The 22,668-nt window shown below is 48.6% G+C and overlaps 1 protein-coding gene across 1 annotated transcript in view; it reads left to right on the top strand.

Annotated features, from left to right (window-relative positions):
* The window catches only part of LOC137524123 (uncharacterized), a 240,314-nt gene that overhangs the window by 11,781 nt on the left and 205,865 nt on the right, over window positions 1-22,668 (top strand). The window contains exon 2 of the mRNA XM_068243658.1: window positions 22,234-22,563. Coding sequence (XP_068099759.1) covers window positions 22,234-22,563 — 330 coding nt within the window. The remainder of the gene's footprint in view (window positions 1-22,233; window positions 22,564-22,668) is intronic.

Here is a 22,668-nt window from a genome sequence, read left to right as displayed (position 1 = left end):
ATTGTTTATTTCATTCATTTATTTTCACCTCAGGTGTTCTTTAAAGGGAACCTAAACTATAACCTGTAACTTGAATCCTTACCTTCGCTGTCAGATCAATACCTCTTTACTGTATCAACAATACTTTGATGGATAATCTCTTGTATCCTGTACATGATATACTTATATGTATTCAGTGACATTTGTTTAATAAAACGAGTTTAAAAAAAAGGGAACCTAAACTGAGAAGGATATGGATTTTTCCTTTCAAATAATACCAGTTGCCTGACTCTCCTGCTGATCCTATCCCATGTCCACTGCCCTAGTGCAGCGGCACTTCCTGGTCTGCAGGTACGCAGACGAATCCCAGAAGTCCATGCACTGCTATGGGAGTCGCTGCCGCCCGCATGGAAAAATGCTGCAGTGTGGTCTGAATTGCTAGGGCAAGCGATTCGGACGGCAGCATTATCCCATACGGTAGAGTTTCCCCGCACTATTTGCTTGCGGGGAAACTGCGGATTCGGCCTGATTTTTGCAGCAGTGGAAACGGGCCCAAATACTTTTAGCCACAGCCCCTGAACAAGCATGCAGATCAGGTGCTCTGACTGAAGTGTGACTGGACTAGCTGCATGCTTGTTTCAGGTGTGCGATTCAGCCACTACTGCAGCCAAAGAGGGCAGCAGCACTGCCAGGCAACTGGTGTTGTTTAAAAGGAAACATCCATATCCCTCTCAGTTTAGGTGCACTTTAAAAAGGTATTGTAGTCAAAATAAGTGAATAATTTTTTGAACAAGCATGCAAATCAGATGTCACTGCCTCAAGTATGGCTGGATTAACTGCATGTTTGTTTCAGGGTTGTGACACTACTGATGCCAAAGAGATCAGCATTGCCAGGCAACTGGTATTATTGAAAAGGAAATAAATATGGTAGCCTCCATATCATTCTCACCTCAATTTTCCTTTAAAAGTTACAGGTAGGCTTTGTTCTTGGCCCAGAATGAGATCAGGTGCTTTGACTCTGTTATGACACCACTGGCTGCATGCTTGTTACAGGGCTCTGACTCCACTGGCTGCATGCTTGTTACAGGGCTCCGACTCCACTGGCTGCATGCTTGTTACAGGGCTCTGACTCCACTGGCTGCATGCTTGTTACAGGGCTCTGACTTCACTGGCTGCATGCTTATTGCAGGGCTCTGACTCAACTGGCTGCATGCTTGTTACAGGGCTCTGCAGTGACTCCACTGGCTGCATGCTTGTTACAGGGCTGACTCCACTGGCTGCATGCTTATTGCAGGGCTCTGACACCACTGGCTGCATGCTTGTTACAGGGCTCTGACTCCACTGGCTGCATGCTTGTTACAGGGCTCTGACTCCACTGGCTGCATGCTTATTACAGGGCTCTGAAACCACTGGCTGCATGCTTGTTACAGGGCTCTGACTCCACTGGCTGCATGCTTATTGCAGGGCTCTGACTCCACTGGCTGCATACTTGTTACAGGGCTCTGACTCCACTGGCTGCATGTTTGTTACAGGGCTGACTCCACTGGCTGCATGCTTATTGCAGGGCTCTGACTCCACTGGCTGCATGCTTGGTACAGGGTTCCGACTCCACTGGCTGCATGCTTGTTACAGGGCTCTGACACCACTGGCTGCATGCTTGTTACAGGGTTGTGACTCCACTGGCTGCTTGCTTGTTGCAGGGCTCTGACTCCACTGGCTGCATGCTTGTTACAGGGCTCTGACACCACTGGCTGCATGCTTGTTACAGGGCTGTGACTCCACTGGCTGCATGCTTGTTGCAGGGCTCTGACTCCACTGGCTGCATGCTTATTGCAGGGCTCTGACTCCACTGGCTGCATGCTTGTTCCGGGGCTGTGACTCCACTGGCTGCGTGCTTGTTACAGGGCTCTGACTCCACTGGCTGCGTGCTTGTTGCAGGGCTCTGACTCCACTGGCTGCATGCTTGTTGCAGGGCTCTGACTACACTGGCTGCATGCTTGTTACAGGGCTCTGACTCCACTGGCTTCATGCTTGTTACAGGGCTCTGACTCCACTGGCTGCATGCTTGTTGCAGGGCTCTGACTCCACTGGCTGCATGCTTGTTACAGGGCTCTGACTCCACTGGCTGCATGCTTGTTACAGGACTCTGACTCCACTAACTGCATGCTTGTTACAGGGCTCTGACTCCACTGGCTGCATGCTTGTTACAGGGCTCTGACTCCACTGGCTGCATGCTTGTTGCAGGGCTGTGACTCCACTGGCTGCATGCTTGTTACAGGGCTCTGACTCCACTGGCTGCATGCTTGTTACAGGGCTCTGACTCAACTGGCTGCATGCTTGTTACAGGGCTCTGACTCCACTGGCTGCATGCTTGTTACAGGGCTGTGACTCCACTGGCTGCATGCTTGTCGCAGGGCTCTGACTCCACTGGCTGCATGCTTGTTACAGGGCTCTGACTCCACTGGCTGCATGCTTGTTACAGGGCTCTGACTCCACTGGCTGCAAGCTTGTTACAGGGCTGTGACTCCACTGGCTGCATGCTTGTTACAGGGCTCTGACTCCACTGGCTGCATGCTTGTTGCAGGGCTCTGACTCCACTGGCTGCATGCTGCTTGTTGCAGGGCTCTGACTCCACTGGCTGCATGCTTGTTACAGGGCTCTGACTCCACTGGCTGCATGCTTGTTACAGGGCTCTGACTCCACTGGCTGCATGCTTGTTCCAGGGCTCTGACTCCACTGGCTGCATGCTTGTTACAGGGCTCTGACTCCACTGGCTGCATGCTGCTTGTTGCAGGGCTCTGACTCCACTGGCTGCATGCTTGTTACAGGGCTCTGACTCCACTTGCTGCATGCTTGTTGCAGGGCTCTGACTCCACTGGCTGCATGCTTGTTACAGGGCTCTGACTCCACTGGCTGCATGCTTGGTCGCAGGGCTCTGACTCCACTGGCTGCATGCTTGTTACAGGGCTCTGACTCCACTGGCTGCATGCTTGTTCCAGGGCTCTGACTCCACTGGCTGCATGCTTGTTACAGGGCTCTGACTCCACTGGCTGCATGCTTGTTACAGGGCTCTGACTTCACTGGCTGCATGCTTGTTACAGGGCTCTGACTCCACTGGCTGCATGCTTGTTGCAGGACTGTGACTCCACTGGCTGCATGCTGCTTGTTGCAGGGCTCTGACACCACTGGCTGCATGCTTGTTCCAGGGCTGTGACTCCACTGGCTGCATGCTTGTTACAGGGCTCTGACTCCACTGGCTGCATGCTGCTTGTTGCAGGGCTCTGACACCACTGGCTGCATGCTTGTTCCAGGGCTGTGACTCCACTGGCTGCATGCTTGTTACAGGGCTCTGACTCCACTGGCTGCATGCTTGTTACAGGGCTCTGACTCCACTGGCTGCATGCTTGTTGCAGGGCTCTGATTCCACTGGCTGCATGCTGCTTGTTGCAGGACTCTGACTCCACTGGCTGCATGCTTGTTACAGGGCTCTGACTCCACTGGCTGCATGCTTGGTACAGGGCTCTGACTCCACTGGCTGCATGCTTGTTACAGGGCTCTGACTCCACTGGCTGCATGCTTGTTACAGGGCTCTGACACCACTGGCTGCATGCTTGTTACAGGGCTCTGACTCCACTGGCTGCATGCTTGTTACAGGGCTCTGACTCCACTGGCTGCATGCTTGTCGCAGGGCTCTGACTTCACTGGCTGCATGCTTGTTACAGGGCTGTGACTCCGCTGGCTGCATGCTTGTTACAGGGCTGTGACTCCACTGGCTGCATGCTTGTTACAGGGCTCTGACACCACTGGCTGCATCCTTGTTACAGGGCTCTGACACCACTGGCTGCTTGCTTATTACAGGGCTCTGACTCCACTGGCTGCATGCTTGTCGCAGGGCTCTGACTCCACTGGCTGCATGCTTGGTACAGGGCTCTGACTCCACTGCCTGCATGCTTGTTACAGGGCTCTAACTCCACTGGCTGCGTGCTTGTTACAGGGCTCTGACTCCACTGGCTGCATGCTTGTTACAGGACTCTGACTCCACTGGCTGCATGCTTGGTACAGGGCTCTGACTCCACTGGCTGCATTCTTGTTACAGGGCTCTGACTCCACTGGCTGCATGCTTGTTACAGGGCTCTGACTCCACTGGCTGCATGCTTGTTACAGGGCTCTGACTCCACTGGCTGCATGCTTGTTGCAGGGCTCTGATTCCACTGGCTGCATGCTGCTTGTTGCAGGGCTCTGACTCCACTGGCTGCATGCTTGTTACAGGGCTCTGACTCCACTGGCTGCATGCTTGGTACAGGGCTCTGCAGTGACTCCACTGGCTGCATGCTTGTTACAGGGCTGACTCCACTGGCTGCATGCTTATTGCAGGGCTCTGACACCACTGGCTGCATGCTTGTTACAGGGCTCTGACTCCACTGGCTGCATGCTTGTTACAGGGCTCTGACTCCACTGGCTGCATGCTTGTCGCAGGGCTCTGACTTCACTGGCTGCATGCTTGTTACAGGGCTCTGACTCCGCTGGCTGCATGCTTGGTACAGGGCTCTGACTCCACTGGCTGCATGCTTGGTACAGGGCTCTGACTCCACTGGCTGCATGCTTGTTGCAGGTGTGCAACTAAAAAAACAGTGTGCAAACAAAACATGACAGCCAGGCAACTAGCATTGTTTATAAAGGAATGAAGATGGCAGGCTACGTATTCCTCTCACTGCAAGTTTCCATTAAAAGTGAACCTGAACTCAGAACTTCCTCTCTGCTATAAGAGAAGCAACAGCATAATAACCTTTAGGCTAGATTCACAGTGGGACGTTGCGTTTTGATGCCACGTTAAAGTCGCACCACATGCTTACAACGCAACGCGCCCAAAAAGTGGCAACGCAGCGTTACCGTCGCATACAGCACATACAGTGAAAAATACAGGCAATGAAAAGTATGCTTCCAAGTTATTACTGAGCATGTGCAAACAGTCCAACGCAGCTAATAACGTGTATAACGCACTGCATGCAGTACTTTTACTTAACGTGCAGCGTTAGACACCAACGCAACGTGTGCACTGTGAACAGGGCATTGATTTTTCATTGCAGTGAGTTATTCTGCGTTAAATGCTGTTTTAACGCGCGACTTTAACGTCCCACTGTGAACTTAGCCTCAAAGAAAAAAAAACATTTCCTTGTTACAGCTGATACAAATCCTGCAATAAATCTGCAGTGTTTCTACTTCCTACTTTTATGGAAGCAGACAACGGGTTAACATCCTGCGTTTACAAATCAGCTGCTCTGCCGAGGCAGTCAGCTGACACAGCTAAGAGATCAAATTACAGTTGTGATTAGCCACAGATGAGGGGGATATAGACAGGCTAAACTCTGTAAATGCATACAGGATGCATTCCTCTATGTTTCCTCTATATTCCTCCTTCTGTCCTGTGCCAGAGTTCAGGTACACTGCACATCTCGCCTGGTTCACCTGGTTTCAGTTAATCTTTAATGCTAGGCGACCTTTGTTTCCATTCTGACTTGCTGAATACTGGTAAAGATACTTACTATACTCCAAGGAAGATGAATGGAAAAATGGAGTTTGTTTTATTTAAATCTTTTTAGTGTGGCAAACGCTAAAGACAAAAAGACAAAGACAAACACTTATATCGCGCTTTTCTCCTGGCGGACTCAAAGCGCCAGAGCTGCAGCCACTAGGACGCGCTCTATAGGCAGTAGCAGTGTTAGGGAGACTTGCCTAAGGTCTCCTGCTGAATAGGTGATGGCTTACTGAACAGGCAGAGCCGAGATTCGAACCCTGGTCTCCTGTGTCAGAGGCGGAGCCCTTAACCATCACACTTTCCAGCCACACGCTAGCAGAATGCAGTATGAACAGCTCACTGTGCATAGGTTTTGTCATAGTATTTTGTTTGTATGTTCATATTTATGTTATCAAATATGTTAGGGTTAGGCACCACCGGGGGGGGTCTTAGGGTTAGGCACCGCCGGAGGGTCTAATGCTACGTACACACATGCGACAACGATCGTTCGTTATGAACGACGAACGAACTTTTAATTGAAGAAAGAACGACCGAAGTAAAGTTAGTTGTAAAAGGTGTTTAACGATCTGATCGTTAAAACGAACGTTACATCACATAAAGCAACTATTGCGCCTGCGCATAAAAATGAAAAGTTCCATGGAGAAATAGTGAAATGCGCATGTCAAGCCTAGTACGAACGATCGTTTCCAACGATGTACTACTTTTGCAAACGATTGTCGTTGCATTCTTTTTGAACGATCTAACTCGTCCGTCGTTAGACTTCATGGTCGTTGGCTGCTTTTTTTCAAATGATTGTCGTTTGAAATGATTGGGGAACGATCGTTTCAAATGACTATAGTCGCATGTGTGTACGGACCTTTAGGATCAGGCACTCCCAGGGTGGTCTTAGGATCAGGCACCACCAGGGGGGTCTTAGGATCAGGCACCACCGGAGGGTCTTAGGGTCAGGCACAACCAGGGTGGTCTTAGGGTTAGGCACAACCAGGGTGGTCTTAGGGTTAGGCACCACCAGGGTGGTCTTAGGGCTAGGCACCACCGGAGGGACTTAGGGCCAGGCACAACCAGGGCTGTCTTAGGGTTAGGCACCACCAGGGTGGTCTTAGGTTTAGGCACCACCTTAGGATTAGCCACCACAGGGGGGAGTCTTAGGGTTAGCCACCACAGGGGGGTTAGGGTTAGGCACCACCAGGGGGATTTCAGGGTTAGGCACCACCGGTGGGGACCTTAGGGCTATGCAGCGTTCTTAGGTTTGGGCACCACCAGGGGGGTCTTAGGGTTAGACCCCACCAAGGAGTTCTTAGGGTTAGGCACCACCAGGGAAGTCTTAAGTTTAGGCACCACCAGGGGGAGTCTTAAGGTTAGGCACCACTGGGGGATCTTAGGGTTAGGCACCACCAGGGGGGTCTAAGGTAAGGCACCACCAGGGGGATCTTAGGGTTAGGCACCATCAGTTGAGTCTTAGGGTTAGGCACCACCAGTGGGGTCTTAGGGTTAGGCACCACCGGGGGGGTCTCAGGATTCGGTGAAACAGGAGGGTCATAGGGTTAGGCACCACCAGGGTGGTATTAGGGTTAGGCACCACCAGGGAAGTCTTAGAGTTAGGCATCACCAGGGGAGGGTTCTGTGTGAAAGTAGGTTAAGGGTAAACTGTATTTTTGTATAATTAAATGGTTTTTAAAGTAAATATCTTTTCGCTTCGATTTCCCGTCTGTTGTACAATGATACCTATTGTTTACATGTTTTCGGCACCCCAAATTCTATTCTCTCGCTTGTCACTGTTAAAATCATAACCTATATACATAATCAGTTAGATTTTTGGGCACACGGCAGACTGTTAACTACCAGTAAAGGCCCCTTTTTTTCACCAAATCTAATGTCATTCTTTCTTATCAAAGGCCCTGGAGTGATAAATGTCATAATGTTACCATTCTGAAAACTAGAATGGGATCATCCCCGGGAGCGTTCTGCGCATGTGCAGTACGATATTTTCTCCTACTGCGCATCTCGGAGGCGGGAAGCATGATCGAGGACGCGAGCGGCCAGGGCCGTGCAGGCGTAGTCGCTGACCACCGGCTCTGTCGCTGGAATCAAAACTAAGCCACTGCGGGGGACCAGAGGATCGTTCCAGGACGTCGTTGGTACAGGGCGGCTGCAGGGGGCTGGTAGAAGCCCCAGCTAAGTGAAACTCTTTTTATTAGTTTAGCTAGGGGTCCCTTTAGGCAGGGAACACACAAGACGCGTTTGTGCGCGTTTTGCTATGGACAGCAAAACGCGCATGATTCTACAGTGCACTCGCACCTGCTTCGGCATGTGCATGCTCTAGCAAATGCTCTCTAAGGCAGGGAACACACTGGTAGGGCCGTTTTCCCCTGCCATTCCCGGGTCTCCATTGACTTTTGTGTTAGTGTTTAACGCAATTGTTTTTCCGTGAACGTTTCCACATTTCCAGCATCATGTACTTGTATGCGAATGTGTGCATCGTGCGGGAAAAAGCAGAAAGCTGTGCCATTTAAAAATGCGTAGAAGTTAAGGTTCCCTTTAGGCTGTGAACACACTACATGCGTTTGTTCGTGTGCGCGCATGCACAAGCGTTTTTCTGTTAACGCCTCCGCATTTCTGCATTTCTGGCGGCATGTACTGTATGCTAACACGTGCGTTGTGTGGAAAAAAGCAGAAAGCTGTGCGGTTTAAAAAGTTAGGCAGGGAACACACTAGACTCGTTCGTGCGCATCTTCCCATGGACGGCAAAACGTGCACTATTCTACAGGCTATTGAAGTCAATAGCATTGTGCGCAAAAGGTGTGTCTCGACTGTTTTTTCACGTTTTTCGTTCTTATTTTTCCACGCATTTTTAAATTGCACAACTTTGATTATTTTTTTCCGCACAACGTGCACAATGGCATAATGTACATGCCTTAAGAAATGTGGATACGTTCCCGGAAAAACATACTGTACATATTAAGCGCGAACACAAAAGCCGACAGAGACCCGAGAATCACAGGGGAAAACGGCCCTGCAAGTGTGTACCCTGCCTTAAAGGATACCCGAAGTGACATGATGAGATAGACATGGGTATGCACAGTGCCTAGCACACAAATAACTAGGCTGTGTTCCTTTTTTTCTTTCTCTGCCTGAAAGAGTTAAATATCAAGTATGTAAGTGGCTGACTCAGTCCTGACTCAGACAGGAAGTGACTACAGTGTGACCCTCACTGATAAGAAATTCCCCTTTTTATCTATTTCCTGCTCTCAGAAGCCATTTTCTGCTAGGAAAGTGTTTTATAGTTGGAGTTTCGTATCATGGAGGGTCACACTGTAGTCACTTCCTGTCTGTCAGGACTGAGTCAGCCACTTACATACCTGATATTCAACTCTTTCAGGCAGAGAAAGTAAAAAAGGAACACAGCCTAGTTATTTGTGTGCTAGGCAGGGCCGCGATTAGAAATTTTGGGGCCCCTCACACATCATCAAGCCTGGGCCCCCCCTAGGGTTGCCACCTTTTGACGGAGAAAATACCGGCTATGGGGTGTGGCCTGGAGGGTGTGGCCTAAAAGTGGGAGGGGTTTGTTACGACCCTTTTTAAAAAATAGCACAGGTAAAATTTAAAATTATAAAAATAAACACAAATGTTAAACTGTTAAAGTTTAAAGAACACCGGTAAGGTTAAAAATTGCCTCAGGGAAGGCTCTAACTCCTAATGCATCAGAGTAACGTCTGCGTCGTCAGAAGACGGAGCCGAAGTTGCTTAAAGGGGTTCTGTGGGGGTTTCTGAGGAGAAAAACTGCCACTTACCGGGGGCTTCTATCAGCCCCCTGCAGCGGTAATGTCCCACGCCGTCCTGCTCCCATCCGCCTTTTCCCGCAGCCGGCACCGGGCTATTATTCGTCTGTCACACAGACGAATAATGCGCGTTGCCGCGCCTCCGCTCACGTCATCTGAGGCTTACGGCGCACGCACAGACCTCCTGCGCATGAACAGTAGACCCGGACTGACGTCACTGTGCCTGTTACCAGGGCTCATCGTGGCTGAATGGCAGACCGCGGGATGACGGGGTGGGACTTAGATGTGTTTATGGGGCGGGAGGAAGCCCAGGGTAAGTATCAGAGCTGTATTTTCCTTCCTCTCTGAGTCTTTTTAAGCATCAAAACACTGTAATATGTTGCAGAAGCTACCAGTGTTATAGAAATATATAAAAGGGTGGGTCATAACTATGGTAGAATTAGATTGTGAGCTCCTCTGAGGACAGTCAGTGACATGACTATGTACTCTGTAAAGTGCTGCAGAAGATGTCAGTGCTATATAAATACATAATAATAATAATAATATGGTAGGACACTAGACTGTGATTATGGTAGAATTAGATTGTGAGCCACTCTGAGGACAGTCAGTGACATGACTATGTACTCTGTAAAGTGCTGCAGAAGATGTCAGTGCTATATAAATACATAATAATATGGTAGGACATTAGACTATGACTATGGTGGGATTAGATTGTGAGCTCCTCTGAGGACAGTCAGTGACATGACTATATACTCTGTAATGTGCTGCAGAAGATGTCAGTGCTATATAAATACATAATAATATGGTAGGACATTAGACTATGACTATGGTGGGATTAGAGTGTGAGCTCCTCTGAGGACAGTCAGTGACATGACTGTTGTACTCAGTAATGCGCGGCATAAGATGTCAGTGCTATATAAATACATAATAATAATAATATATGGTTTGGCCTTGGAATATGACTATGGTAGGATTAGGTTGTGAGCTTCTCTGAGGACAGTCAACGACATGACTATGTTACTCTGTAATGCGCTGCATAAGATGTCAGTGCTATATAAATACATAATAATAATAATATGGTAGGACATTACACTATGACTGTGGTAGGATTAGAGTGTGAGCTCCTCTGGGGACAGTCAGTGGCATGACTATGTACTCTGTAATGTGCTGCAGGAGATGTCAGTGCTATATAAATACATAATAATAATATGGTAGGACATTAGACTATGACTATGGTAGGATTAGAGTGTGAGCTCCTCTGAGAACAGTCAGTGACATGACTATGTACTCTGTAATGTGCTGCAGGAGATGTCAGTGCTATATAAATACATAATAATAATATGGTAGGACATTAGACTAGGACTATGGTAGGATTAGAGTGTGAGCTCCTCTGGGGACAGTCAGTGGCATGACTATGTACTCTGTAATGTGCTGCAGGAGATGTCAGTGCTATATAAATACACAATAATAATATGGTAGGACATTAGACTATAACTATGGTAGGATTAGATTGTGAGCTCCTCTGAGTACAGTCAGTGACATGACTATGTACTCTGTAATGTGCTGCAGGAGATGTCAGTGCTATATAAATACATAATAATAATATGGTAGGACATTAGACTATGACTATGGTAGGATTAGAGTGTGAGCTCCTCTGAGGACAGTCAGTGACATGACTATGTACTCTGTAATGTGCTGCAGAAGATGTCAGTGCTATATAAATACATAATAATAATATGGTAGGGCATTAGACTATGACTATGGTAGGATTAGATGGTGAGCTCCTCTGAGGACACTCAGTGACATGACTATGTACTCTGTAATGCGCTGCATAAGATGTCAGTGCTATATAAATACATAATAATAATAATATGGTAGGACATTAGACTAGGACTATGGTAGGATTAGAGTGTGAGCTCCTCTGGGGACAGTCAGTGGCATGACTATGTACTCTGTAATGTGCTGCAGGAGATGTCAGTGCTATATAAATACACAATAATAATATGGTAGGACATTAGACTATGACTATGGTAGGATTAGAGTGTGAGCTCCTCTGAGGACAGTCAGTGACATGACTATGTACTCTGTAATGTGCTGCAGAAGATGTCAGTGCTATATACATACATAATAATAATATGGGAAGACATTACACTATGACTATGGTAGGATTAGAGTGTGAGCTCCTCTGAGGACAGTCAGTGACATGACTATGTACTCTGTAATGTGCTGCAGAAGATGTCAGTGCTATATAAATACACAATAATAATATGGTAGGACATTAGGCTATGACTATGGTAGGATTAGATTGTGAGCTCCTCTGAGGACAGTCAGTGACAGTGACATTACTGCTTGATTTGTAAAGTGTTTAAAATATGTCAGTGCTATACAATTTAAATAAACGATAATAATTAAACGATAATATTTAGTCATTTAGAGTGAGCTGTTGTTAATTTCTTTTTTCGCAAAGGGGCATAGAGGGAGAATGAGAATAAGGAGGGTGGTAGATAGATAAAGAAACATTGCAGAGTGGACAGAGTAGAGGGTGGGGTGAAAGACGGTAAAGGTGGCTATACATAAGGCCGATCGAACATCTGATTTAATTATAATTATTAATTATATAATAACATATGAAAATCGGTGCTGCTAAGAGCAAGCCCGATCCATGATGTGATCAATTTTGGGCTGAAATTGGTCGCATGTATCGATCACAAATGCTGAAAGATGTAGGGCTGGCATGCTCGATCAGATGCACAGTGGTAATGGCGTTCAATATCAGGATAAGGGCAGAAACCCCCGGAGCTGTCCCCCAATATAAAATGTGCCCCATGCAGTATACTTTACCTGTCGGTGTCCACCGCTGCCTCCGGGCTCCATCCTCATATATGCGCCCGACGTGGTTGCTGGCGTATACGTGGGTGCATACGTGATGTCACACACATGCCCACGTATATGCCGGCAATCACATGAGGCGTGTACGAGGATGGAGCCCGGAGGCAGCAGTGGACACCGACAGGTAAAGTATACTGCATGGGGCACATTTTATATTGGGGGGGGGGGACATCAGCGAGGCGGCGCCGCAAGGCTGATTCCTGAGAGATTTCATACTGAAATCGATCTAGAATCGGCCTGTGGTGTAAGGGCAGCCGACAGATCTGTCTCTTGGTCGATCTGCCCATGTATGGGCACCTTAATAATAATAATAATAATATAAGGACTGTGTGGAAGAGAGACATGATAATGGGGAGAGAGATAGAGAAAAGGGGGACATTAGAAAGAGGGTAAGATAAGAAAGTAGAGGCACAAGAGAGAGAGGTTGGGGGAGATGAATAACTGCAGGGTGATTTTTCACCAGTACTCCAGTCTTTACCACTACGATTAGGCTGGTGGAACATACAGAGACAATAAGCTATCATAAAAACATACTGCTGCGAGTAAGACATGAGAAAAGAGAGAGGGGGAGGGGGTCAGGGGCACACGGCAGAGATAACAGATCAAAGTCAGGCTAATAAACTGTGAATTGTCAGGCTTACACACAGCGCTGCCTCTGCTCAGCTGTAACCTCTCCCTGTCTGCAGTACTATGTCACAGTCTGTCTCACCCTGACCCTGCTGTGTAGATCAGTTCCCTGGATGAGAGAGTCTGACTGTCACACATCTAAACTTGCCGCTCTGCAGCTGGAAAGCCGGGGGAGGAGCCTGTACTGTGCCTGCCTGAGGTGCGTGTCAGAGCCATTCACATTGTGCAGCTGAATGAAGGGCCCCCATGCAGGAGAAGTGCAGAGAGGATGGAGAGGGAGCCACAACGTCACATGACAGGTGACCTTACCGGGAAAACTCCCGAAGCCCCGCTGGCTCAGCACAGTACGAGCCTGCCCTGGACTCACGCTGTTCAGTAGTGTTGTCCGGATCATGAACGATTCGGATCTTTGATCCGAATCTATTTTGTGAGTCGAATCATCCGAATCATCAAAATGAGTGATTCGGATCAAAAAAGGGGTGGGGCAAAGAACGACACGCCCCCTCCCAGCGGGCAGCGGGGTCCTGGAAGCAGAGCAGGGATGGATTGCTGAGTTGGAGGGGAGGCAGCCTTGCAGGGAGACAGGTAGATGAGAGAGAGGGAACATGGGTGCCACTGCCAGGTATGTGTGGAGCACACATACTGGCTGCAATGTGCTGCCCATTATAGGCTGTCTGTTCCGTAGTTGTGCACAGTGATCACATTGGAAACTTTTGGCTCAGCTCAGCACAGCTCAGTAACTTTGCAGGCACTGTGATTGAAAGGCAATATGATCCTTCGGCACTAAACAGCTGCACTTTACTTCTGGGAATGCTTTGGGGAATGCTTTATTTCACTGCGACTTTGCTTTCAAAGTATACAGATGAGCATATAGGTGAAATATATGTAAAGCATAATGATTGCAGCATGTGGGTATTGTGTGCAAGCAAACATTTCTGCTCGTCCCTCCTCCCTTCTCTGTCCACTCCCTGCCCTCTGTCCATCTTCTCCCCTTCTCTGTGTGTCCACCCCCCTCTCCTTCTCCTGCCCTGCTAGTCATTTCACCCCCGAATGCTTCGGTAGTAAAATGATCCGAGATTCGGATCAAAGATCCGGATCTCTTTAATGATCCGATTCGAATCATCCGGATCATTGAAAAGATCCGAACTTCCCATCTCTACTGTTCAGGGAAGAGACCAGTGAGCTCACAGACTCCCTCTCGGCTGGGCTCCTCCTTCTTCCACAGAATCCTCACTGTGATTGGCTGGCAGTTCATAGCCAGCCAATCCAAGAACAGAGGAGGGAGAGCTGTCTCTAGGTTCAGGTTGCAGAGCGGAGCATGCTGGGGCTGATTTTTCCGCCAGATGACATGCCGGTGAAACTTTTATTCCGGCGCCGGCTTTTAAGTGTTTTTAATGGCTGGGCCGGCCAGATTCCGGCCGGGTGGCAACCCTAGCCCCCCCTCCCTAGGTCCACCCACAGCACATGCAGCTGTTCCAGTGCTTGGGGGTGGGGGGGGGGGGGGCAGGGCCCCCAGAAGTTCTGGGCCTCTCACTGCAGTGTCAGTTGTCCCCCCTGATGGCTGCCCTGGTGCTAGGCACTGTACAAACACATGTCTGTCTCATCATGTCACATGTCACTTTGGGTATTCTTTAAAGAACAGGTGTGAGGTGAAAAGAAGATCTACTTATCTGGGGCTTCCTCCAGCCCGTGGCAGCTTATCTTTCCCTCGCCACAGTTCTGTCTCCGTTGCAGATGCCGACCTTGTCAGGCGCTACACTCGCGACACTCGCAATCACACTCATGTGGCCTGGAAAATATTGTGCAGGTGCAGAAGTACTCCCCCTGCACAGAACGCTCCAGGCCATGTGAGCGAGCACGATCACAAGCGGTGCGGCCATGCGCTTATGCAGGCACAGAAGATGCCAGCCTAGGAGGGTCAGCATCTGCATCTGAGGGGATCCCGGGACACCGGAGCTGTGACGAGGAACAGATAGGCTGCCAGGGGCTGGAGGAAGCCCCAGGTTCTCACTTTTAAAGTGCACATTAGTGTGTGCGTGCATGCGCGGGTGCGCCCATGGGTGGGCATGCACCTGCGTACGCATGCACGAGCGTCAGAAACACTGGACGTTTTAAAATGTCCATGGGTCCGTCAACAGGGACCAACTGGACATTTTAATACTACTGCTGGTCCAGTAGTGGCTAAAGTAAACCCGAGGTAACACCCTCAGGTCCCTTTCACACTGGTGCGATGCGTTGCCGTTACCCTGTTTTTACCACAGGGTAATGCTACACCAGTGAAAACCTATGGGGCATTTCATACCGATGCAATGTGGTGGAAGTGACATTTTTGCTGCATGGCCGATGCTGGTGCAACAGCGCATTTGTGTTTGACTTGTGCGGGGACTGGAAGTCATGTTAGTCTATGGTGATGCAGGTTTTTAATTTTTTCACGTTGCGGGGCGCATGCGCAGAAGCGTATCTTGTCAATACACTTTTGCGCAAATTGAATGTCGCCCACAGGAAGTGAGTGCTAGCCTCACTTCCAGCTTGGCCTGCAGCCAGAATGGAGATTACCGTGCACTGCCGCAGTAAATGCTCCTCTGTATGCATGAGTGCTGCATTACTGAGCAAGTCCAGCCATAGCTGCACACAGGGCCGGGCCGAGGCATAGGCTGGAGAGGCTCCAGCCTCAGGGCGCAGTGTAGGAGGGGGCTCACAATTCATTCAGCTGTCATTCCTAATTGTGTATGAAGCAGAAATAAATAAGAAAAGGGGATACATGGCAGTGACTGCAAGCCAGATAACTAGAGATTAAGGTGTTGGGGAGGTTGTGGGCCCTGTGGCCCTCTTAGTCTAATAGCAATCAGTGTGTGACGGCTGGGGTGGCAGGGATAGAGGGGCGCACTTTGGTGTCTCAGCCTTGGGTGCTGGAAGACCTTGTCCCTGCTCTGCCTGCACAGTTGCAAGGAGCCACTCATTAACAGGCAGCTGTGTGTAGGCGCACTCATGCAGTACAGCGGAGCTCGTACATGACGGGGAGCACAGCCATGCAATGAAGCCGACAAGCTCTTTTCAGATATGTTCGGGGGGGAGGGCAGTGGTCTGTGTGCAATGATGGGGGGGGGGGGGGGGGGTAAGGGGAACACGGGAAGACTCTGAATTATCCAGAGACTTAGCTCTACCCAGGTAAGTATCTGTTTTTTCTTGCAGGTTTTGCCTCTGGTATACTTATCCTTTATAATATATCGCTATGGTATACTTATCCTATATAATATATCGCTATGAGAGTGCCTCAGGCAGCAGCAGTGGATGGGCATGGGGCATGGGGGTTGTTGGAGGGTCACAGCCACACGCGCACAAGGTTGCAGGCCCTTGCGCGGCATGTGGCTGGTTATCTAACACTTGTTATTAAACTGCGGGCTTTGTTACCCTATATAATATCCCTGTGTCTGTGCGTCCACAGTGCCTAGCGCGCATACGTGGCATGCGTCCGTGGGTGGGCTCTGGGCAGCAGTCGTGGACGGCATGCGTGTGGCATACCACCAGTTGCCTAGTGCCCCTTATTATTCGTTAGTTCTTTTTTTACTAGTAATACCATAGCTCCCAACTGTCCCTCTTTCGGAGGGACAGTCCCTCTTTGGGAGCCCTGTCCCTCTGTCCTCCTCATTTGTCCCTCTTTCAGGACTTTGTCCCTCTTTCTATGTAAATATATATATTTCTCTACTATAAAATGTGTTTTAATGACTCTAAACTTTATTCTCATCCTTTAAATTGATATATTACTAATTTTAAAATGTTAATATGAAGGAAAATGAACGAGTGTGGTTTGAATTATAAAACAACATATTGTATGAAATCTTTATGGTATGCATGACTAGGGGGTGACTGGGGCGTGATCAGTGGTGTGGCAGGGGCGTGGCTTAAGTGCCCCTCTTTCTCGTCTCAAAAAGTTGGGAGGTATGTAATACAATAATATTTCAGCACGAGCATGAGAGCAACACTTCCACTTTCATTTTTCTTTATCCATATTTATTTGTTTTAGTTTGTTTTTTAGCAGGTGTATTTTGTTGTTTGTCTCTGTGTAGAGTGGTGTTGTGCTGCTGGTCAGTAGCGTCACTAGGGGGGTGCGGTAGGTGCGGACCGCACCAGGTGTCACCAGCAGAGAGGGTGACGCCAAGCTCCATTTAAGGGAGAGGGGTGTAGGCTATGTAAATACAGACCAGGCTAGTGCCTGATGTTCTGCTCCCTCCTGCTCTTCTCCCATCTGGCTGCTCCATGTTGAGCTGATAACTGAGTTCAGAGGCCACCAGGGCCACATGGTGATCATCTTGAAGGAAATGTCAGCGAATTTAAGCTACCCCAGGATCTACTTACCCGTGGCTTCCTCCAGCCCTTGCAGCCGACATGTCCCTCGCCGCAGCTCTGCTCCCAGCCGAAGGCCCGGGGTCCCCGCCGATGCAGCCGCCGACCTTGCGAGGTCGTCCTCTACTGCGCCTGCACAGAACACTCCAGCCCATGTTCGAGTGATTGACAGCGTCGCTCGTGCAGGCACAGTAGAGGACAACCTCGCGAGGTCTGCCTCTGCACCGGTGGGGACCCAGGGCCGGCGGCTGGGTGCGGGGCTGTGACGAGGGACATAGTAGATCCTGGGGTAGCTTACATTCGCTGACATTTCCTTTAACATTCCCCTATAATAAACCAAATGTTACTAACTGGTGAGGTTGGAGATTCATGGGGTAGGAGGGGGTGACACCATGAGTCTTCGCACCAGGTAATACCAACCTTAGTGACGCTACTGCTGCTGGTTACAGTGCATCTCCTGCAGACTTGTGTTCTTTCTCCTTCCCTAGGCTGCCCTTCCTGCTCCTCCACCCAGAATTCCACAATGATTTATGTCGTTGTTTATGTAGTTCTTGCCTCTATTAGTACTCATGTCCCACCCTTCTCTGCAAGGCCGATAAACATTCTACAACTTGTAGCTGAGAGCTCCGGGAAGAGCAGCGATAACACATAAACACAGCGTAAAATAGAAACTTAACTGGATGTAAATCATTATGTTTAACATTACAGTATTACTTTATAAATGACTCCTTTTAAAATCTTTAATCACCCAGATTTACATTCTTAAAGGGAACCTGAAAAGAAAGGTATATGGAGGCTGCCATATTAATTTCCTGTTAAACAATGCCAGTTGCCTGGCAGTCTTGCTGATCTACTTGGCTGCAATAGTGTCTGACTCACACCAGAGACAAGCATACAGCTAATCTTGTCAGATCTGCCTGGGGGACATCCGGGGCACCCCAGAATAGATCAGAGGCACGTGCCACTGATCTTTGGGGCTCGCATCGCCCCTGTCTACGGTCCTCAACATTGCCCATTTCTTAGTGATTCTTCAAAAGAGCTTGAACAGCACATCTTGAAACCGCAGTCTGCTTTGAAATCTTTGGGAGAGACCTTGCTGATGCAGTCAGGGCCGGCCTTAGGGCCCTTTTCCACTAGCAGTCGCTAGCGTTCACGCTGAACGCTAGCGATTGCTGAATCGCAAAAGTGCAGGAAACCTCCGGCGATTGCGTTCACGATTTTGCTATGCACTGTACTGTATAGCAAAATCGCGGCAAAGATCAGTCCGCGGCGCGATCGCGTTTGACAAAAAAACGAATCGCGGTAGTGGAAATTGCCTACCGCGATTCCCATGTTAATGTGCTAACCGTAGCGATTTAAAAAATCACTAGCGGTTTGTGATTTTGCGATTCAGCATCGCAAACGCCGCTAGTGGAAAAGGGCCCTTAGGTTTCACAGCACCCTGAGCAAAACCTGATTTTTGTGCCCCCTTTGACCCTCTTGACCCTCTTCCCGCTTGTTTGCACACATGCGCTCATGCACACACACACACACACACACACACACACACACACACACACACACACACACACACACACACACACACACACACACACACACACACACACACACACACACACACACACACACACACACACACACACACACACACACACACACACACACACACACACACACACACACACACACACACACACACACACAGCCCATATGCAATTCACCTTTTCACCTACTATATCTCCTAGGACAGTGTGGTTCATCACACCAAATGCTCAGTCCCATATGTATAATACAAAAAAATACTATTAATAACCACGAATGGATGGAAAGAGTGCAATATCCTGAATACACTTAAAAATGAAGGCTTGAACCTTTCAGAAATATTAATAAAAACAATCAGTGGGACAGTTAGCCACCCCCCCCCCCCCCCCATTTAGAATGATAGCACAGCACAGACAATTTGCACCACACGTTATAGCCGCAGTGCGCCACCCCCCAAAAAAACGCCCTCAGACTCAGTATAGATAGGTAGCCAGGCATAGGTGCCCCCAGTATAGGATCTCATGTGTAGGTTCCCTCAATATAGGTTGCCAAGCATAGGTGCCCCAGTATAGGAAGTCAGTTAAAGGTGTCCATCCTCCCCATAGGTAGCCAGGCGTAGGTGGCTCCAGTATAGGTAGCCAGGTGTTGGTGCCCTCAGTAAAGGTAGCCAGCTATAGGTGCCCCTAGTGTAGGAAATCAGGTGTAGATGCCCTCAGTATAGGCAACCAGCTATAGGCGCCCCCTTGGAAGCCGGCGCCCTGAGCGACCGCTCCGGTCACTCAGGTCAAAGGCCGGCTATGGATGCAGTATAACTACCTTGTGTCTTGCTGCTGTGCTCAATCTTGCCATGACAAGAATCTGTCTTCCACAACCTCGTCTTGGTAGCAGAGTTTGGCTGTTCCTCAATCAGTTTTAGGCCTCCTACATAGCTGTTTCTGTTTTATTTAATGACTGTGTTTCAACCTACATGTGACATCGATGATCATTAGCACCTGTTTGGTATAATTGGTTTGTCACACACCTGTCTATAATCCTACAAAATCCCTGACTATGCAAGTGTGCCTATAAGAGTTGCTGCTGGTTTGAAGACAAAAGGCGGTTACAGAATTTCCTTACACCTGCCTAAAACGTTTGCATAGTACTGTACACACGCACATATATGTATATATGTATATATATGTATATATATATATATATATATATATATATATATATACTAGCTCAGGGCTGCCCATTGCCACGTCCCATTGAATTGTGCAGCCAGCAGCTCTAGAACGCGGCCGCGCCCTGTCAGATTCTGCTGCTGGCCGCTGATCTCGCGGGGAGAGAGGCGTGGCTGAGAGGCCAGGGGCGGCCCTGCCATGACGCATTGTCATGGCTGGGGGCGTGGCGCTGGAAGCAAAACTTCCTGCTCAATGCACGCAGCTCGCGGAGCCTCCCTCAGCCGCCAAAATGGCTTATCTGCCCTCCAGGTAGCTGCGGCTAAGGGGGTGAAGACCAGGAGGCCACCGCTGGAGCTGAAGGGAGGTAAGTTGCGTGCGGGCTCCTATACACAGCTATCCTATACCAAGGGCACATATACCCGGCTATCCTATACTAAGGGCACATATACCCGGCTATCCTATACTAAGGGCACATATACCTGGCTAGCCTATTCTAAGGGCACATATACCTGGCTAACCTATACAAAGAGCACATATACCTGGCTAACCTATACAAAGGGCACATATACCTGGCTAACCTATTCCAAGGGCAGATATACCTGGCTAACATATTCTAAGGGCACATATACCTGGCTAACCTATTCCAAGGGCACATATACCTGGCTAACCTATTCCAAGGGTACATATACCTGGCTAACCTATTCTAAGGGCACATATACCTGGCTAACCTATACAAAGGGCACATATACCTGGCTAACCTATACAAAGGGCACACATACCTGGCTAACCTATACTAAGGGCACATATACCCGGCTATCTTATTCTAAGGGCACATATACCTGGCTAACCTATTCTAAGGGCACATAAACCTGGCTAACCTATACAAAGGGCACACATACCCGGTTATCCTATTCTAAGGGCACATATACCTGGCTAACCTATACTAAGGGCACATATACCTGGCTAACCTATTCTAAGGGCACATATACCTGGCTAACCTATTCTAAGGGCACATATACCTGGCTTACCTATACTAAGGGCACATATACCTGGCTTACCTATACTAAGGGCACATATACCTGGCTTACCTATACTAAGGGCACATATACCTGGCTAACCTATACTAAGGGCACATATACCTGGCTAACCTATACTAAGGGCACATATACCTGGCTAACCTATACTAAGGGCACATATACCTGGCTAACCTATTCTAAGGGCACATATACCTGGCTAACCTATTCTAAGGGCACATATACCTGGCTAACCTATACTAAGGGCACATATACCTGGCTAACTTATACAAAGGGCACACATACCTGGCTAACCTATACAAAGGTCACACATACCCGGCTATCCTATTCTAAGGGCACATATACCTGGCTAACTTAGTCTAAGGGCACATATACCTGGCTAACCTATACAAAGGGCACATATACCTGGCTAACCTATACTAAGGGCACATATACCTGGCTAACCTATTCTAAGGGCACATATACCTGGCTAACCTATACTAAGGGCACATATACCTGGCTAACCTATTCTAAGGGCACATATACCTGGCTAACCTATTCTAAGGGCACATATACCTGGCTAACCTATTCTAAGGGCACATATACCTGGCTAACCTAGTCTAAGGGCACATATACCTGGCTAACCTAGTCTAAGGGCACATATACCTGGCTAACCTATTCTAAGGGCACATATACCTAGCTAGCTAACCTATACTGAAGGGACCTATATCTAACTACTTTTCCGGGGGGGGGGGGGGGGGTGCTCTGCTTGCTATAACTGAATTGCTGTTGTTTATCCCCTGCTTATTGCCTGAAGAAGTGGGCTGTGCCCGCGAAACGCGTTGCATCTTTGGGGTATTTTCAATAAATGTGTATATCTATACATTTACAGTCCTTGGTGTCTGCTTTAACGGAGGCGAGTCCACCACTTCCTCCCAGCAATTTTTTAAAAATTGTATGTACTTTTATCCTTCTGGCGCCTCTGTTCACCTACCAATATATTTGAGTCCACCCCAGGTGGAGGGGTGATCTACCCCCTTTCTTCCTATCTACAGAGAGCGACTTCTTAATCCTGAGTGAGGACAGGTCTAATCTCCTCACCTGCCTAATGAGTGGTTACCTAGGTGGTAACCCGTGTTTGTGAGTATTACCATCTCACTGTTTCATTTATCCAATCAATTTTGACATACTACACCATATTGGGCTCTCGATTTCTCTTCAACTTCAATTACACAATTTATTCAATTGAGAAAAGGTTAAGATTTCTCGTGGGAAAGGGAGTATCAGCTACTGATTGGGGCTGAAGTTCAGTCCTGGGTTACAGTTTCTCTCTAATTGCTCCTCTGTGTGTCTTTCCTCAGGTTCCGGTCTGTTGGTTACCGCTCCCTCCCCTCACACTGCTTTACTCCAGTCTCGTGTTGAGTTGCCGTGCACTTTCCAGGTGTCTGCCACCACCATAAACCCGCAATTCCTGGCGATCATCTGGGATTTCGAGCAGAAGGAGCTTATGAGATTTGACAACAAGGAAACAGTCATCAGTGAGGGGGTGTCCTTCGATGTGCAGAAATCCAGACAGGGAGATGCATCCCTGACCATTCCCAGTGTGACCGTCTCCAGCCAGGGGACCTACAAGTGTACCGTCATCTATTCACCGGATACAAAAAGCAGCCAGATAGAACTCCACGTCCACGGTAAGAACATGAAGTACATCCATTCCATGCTTGACATCTACTTACCCTGGGCTTCCCCCAGCCTCTTGCAGCCGTCCTGGGCCCTCGCCGCTGTTCCGCTCATCA

The sequence above is a fragment of the Hyperolius riggenbachi genome, chromosome 7 (genome assembly GCF_040937935.1).
Source record: "Hyperolius riggenbachi isolate aHypRig1 chromosome 7, aHypRig1.pri, whole genome shotgun sequence".
NCBI lineage: Eukaryota > Metazoa > Chordata > Amphibia > Anura > Hyperoliidae > Hyperolius > Hyperolius riggenbachi.
The sequence above is the reverse complement of the archived record's forward strand: the minus strand, read 5'-3'. Positions and strand labels throughout refer to the sequence as shown.